Below are 2518 nucleotides of genomic sequence, written 5' to 3' on the forward strand. Positions count from 1 at the left end.
ACACACACACACACACACACACACACAAAAGCAGCCTTGTGGGGACCAATGCCAGTTCCCCATGGGTCCAAATGCAAATTACAGGTGTGGGGTTAGGTTTAGGACCAAGGTTTAGGTAAGTTTTAGTGTCAGGTAGGTAGGTACCTGTGAGGTTAATTTTAGGGTAAATTGTCAGGGTTAGGATATAAAGTCCAAAAAAATGAATGGAAGTCAATGGAAGGTTCCCACGGGGTTCAAGAACAAACGTGTGTGTACGTGTGTGCTTGCGAGTGTGTCTGAAAGTGTTATCATGAATCACCAGATGGAGCTTAACCAAACTCTCAGAAAGTAATCACAGTATCTGCAACTGATTACCTTCTGGAGTCAAATCAATTCAAGAAAGCCACAGTATCTTCATATAAAATGAGTTTATTGTTAGCTGTTGAATTAACCTCACATCTTTCCTGTTGGTCCTCAGCTTCACGCAGCCATCAATAACCAGGTGGATCCCGAGGAGCTGGGCTTGGGGCTTGGCAGCGTGCTGCTCAACAATCTCAAACAAACGGTGGTGATGCTGGCCAGTAATGCCGGTGTGCTCAACACTGTGCAAGCAGCTGCCCAGGCTGTGCTGCAGAGCGGCTGGTCAGTGCTGCTGCCTACAGCTGAGGAACGAGCCAGGGCACTGTCCTCTCTGCTGCCCAACGCTGGTGAGAACAAATCCTCACATCAGAGAGAACACACGCAAGAAGTTGTACCACTCCTTTTAACTTTGATAAAACAATTAGAAGTGAATTCAATGTTTTTATTGTGTATTTTGTTTTCCAGCATCTGGAAATGAGATGAGTGTGAGTCCCGGACGACGCTTCATGATCGACCTGCTGGTGAGCAGCTTGATGGCAGACGGAGGGTTAGAATCTGCGCTTAATGCAGCCATTACTGCTGAGATACAGGTGAGTTTTTTCACATGCATGAGAGATTCCTGCACAATGTGATAAACTTTTGTGTATTCTTCTGTTGAAGTAACACATTATTGACAAAAAATGTCTAAATATAAGCCATGTTTAACTTCAAAATAACAGCTTCTTGGATTTAACAGTTTTCTAGGAACCAAAAATCCTTTGTTTAACGCAGATTTAAGAAAGTTAGTTGTTGCTGCAGATTCTCATTGTAGGTTTAGAAGAAGGAGAGTTTGAATGGGGCTGTTATGTATTCATTTAAGAGGTTTTAATATTCTTCATGCAGCCTTTTTGTTTTATTTTTGATGGTACTCCACCAGATGGACTCCTCAACATGTTATAGGACTAGGATGCACCGATACGAAAATTTCAGACGATATCAAAATCAGATATTATTGGCCGATAACCGATATTTTTCGATATTACACAAACACACAAATTATTTATATATACCGTATTTATTCATGTATAATATGATCTCGAGTATAATACGATGATCATTTTTTGAGCTTACAAAGCTTAAAAATCTATTTACCAATAACTCATCTAAAATACTATCCCCCCACTTTATGGATGATTTTTAGGGTTAAATTTCTAGTATTATACATGAATAAATACAGTACATACGCACAAACACATTTGTGTTTTTTTTTGATACTGTGAAAAATGACCAGACCACTGACACAGCTCTACTTACAGTTATTCCTGGCTGTGCAGCGTCACTATCACTATCGCAATTAAACAGATACCACTCAACCAACCATCTTCCCTCCCAAAACAGAAAAACAAAGCTAAAAAGTAGGACGTCCATATTGGACATTAATATCGTTCCAGTTTTACTTATTGGACCGATACCGATATTCTAAAAAAAATGACCAATATCGCTTGATACCGATGCTAATGCTGATATATTGTGCATCCCTTTATAGGACGCTTCCTTCAGTTGTCCTTCTCCCACAATAAAGTGTGCCCAGACAACAAAAGAGTAGCTAAATAATATATAGTAGACTATGTCAACAAGAAAATGACTATCTTTGGCACAAGTCTTCAGATAGGCCTGGATCTTCTATGGTTTGTATCTAATTAAACAAAAAATATGATTGTTCCTAAAAACAGAGGTAGGCACATTTCTGCTCATCTTCTAACCTGCTAATAGCAAAACTAACATTTTGCTGATCCATTTAGCATTTGCATTACCTTAATAAATTAATAACAGACCAAACTCTCACTAAAATAATATTGTTTATTTTCTTTCTGCTAGAAATCCTATTAAACACATTATAATATTCTTGATAAACTCAACAATGTTGACTTTCAAATGCACCAGCAACATGCTTGATAAAGCTGTGCCAGGAGTCACCTGTGACATCATCCCTATGCCAAGGAGATATTTCTGTGTTCAGAGCCTCCTCTTTACAGACCAAATATATCTGACTCGTGGTTTCAGTTTACAGGCAAAAATATAGACTTTATATATTTGGTTGGCTGTTGTGAAGGAGTTTCTCTTCAGGATGGAAATTATTCTTCAGTCATCCACCACTGTTGTCTTTCTTTCTTTCTTTCTTTCTTTCTTTCTTTCTTTC

The 2518-nt window shown here is 38.6% G+C and overlaps 1 protein-coding gene across 2 annotated transcripts in view; it reads left to right on the top strand.

The window, feature by feature from the left end:
- herc2 (HECT and RLD domain containing E3 ubiquitin protein ligase 2) overlaps positions 1–2518 on the top strand; it is a 91168-nt gene that overhangs the window by 31381 nt on the left and 57269 nt on the right. For both annotated transcript variants that reach the window (XM_014014592.1, XM_014014593.1), the window contains exons 18-19: positions 458–686; positions 805–929. In XM_014014592.1, coding sequence (XP_013870046.1) covers positions 458–686; positions 805–929 — 354 coding nt within the window. The remainder of the gene's footprint in view (positions 1–457; positions 687–804; positions 930–2518) is intronic.

The sequence above is a fragment of the Austrofundulus limnaeus genome, unplaced genomic scaffold (assembly GCF_001266775.1).
Source record: "Austrofundulus limnaeus strain Quisiro unplaced genomic scaffold, Austrofundulus_limnaeus-1.0 Scaffold117, whole genome shotgun sequence".
NCBI classification, from domain to species: Eukaryota; Metazoa; Chordata; class Actinopteri; order Cyprinodontiformes; family Rivulidae; genus Austrofundulus; species Austrofundulus limnaeus.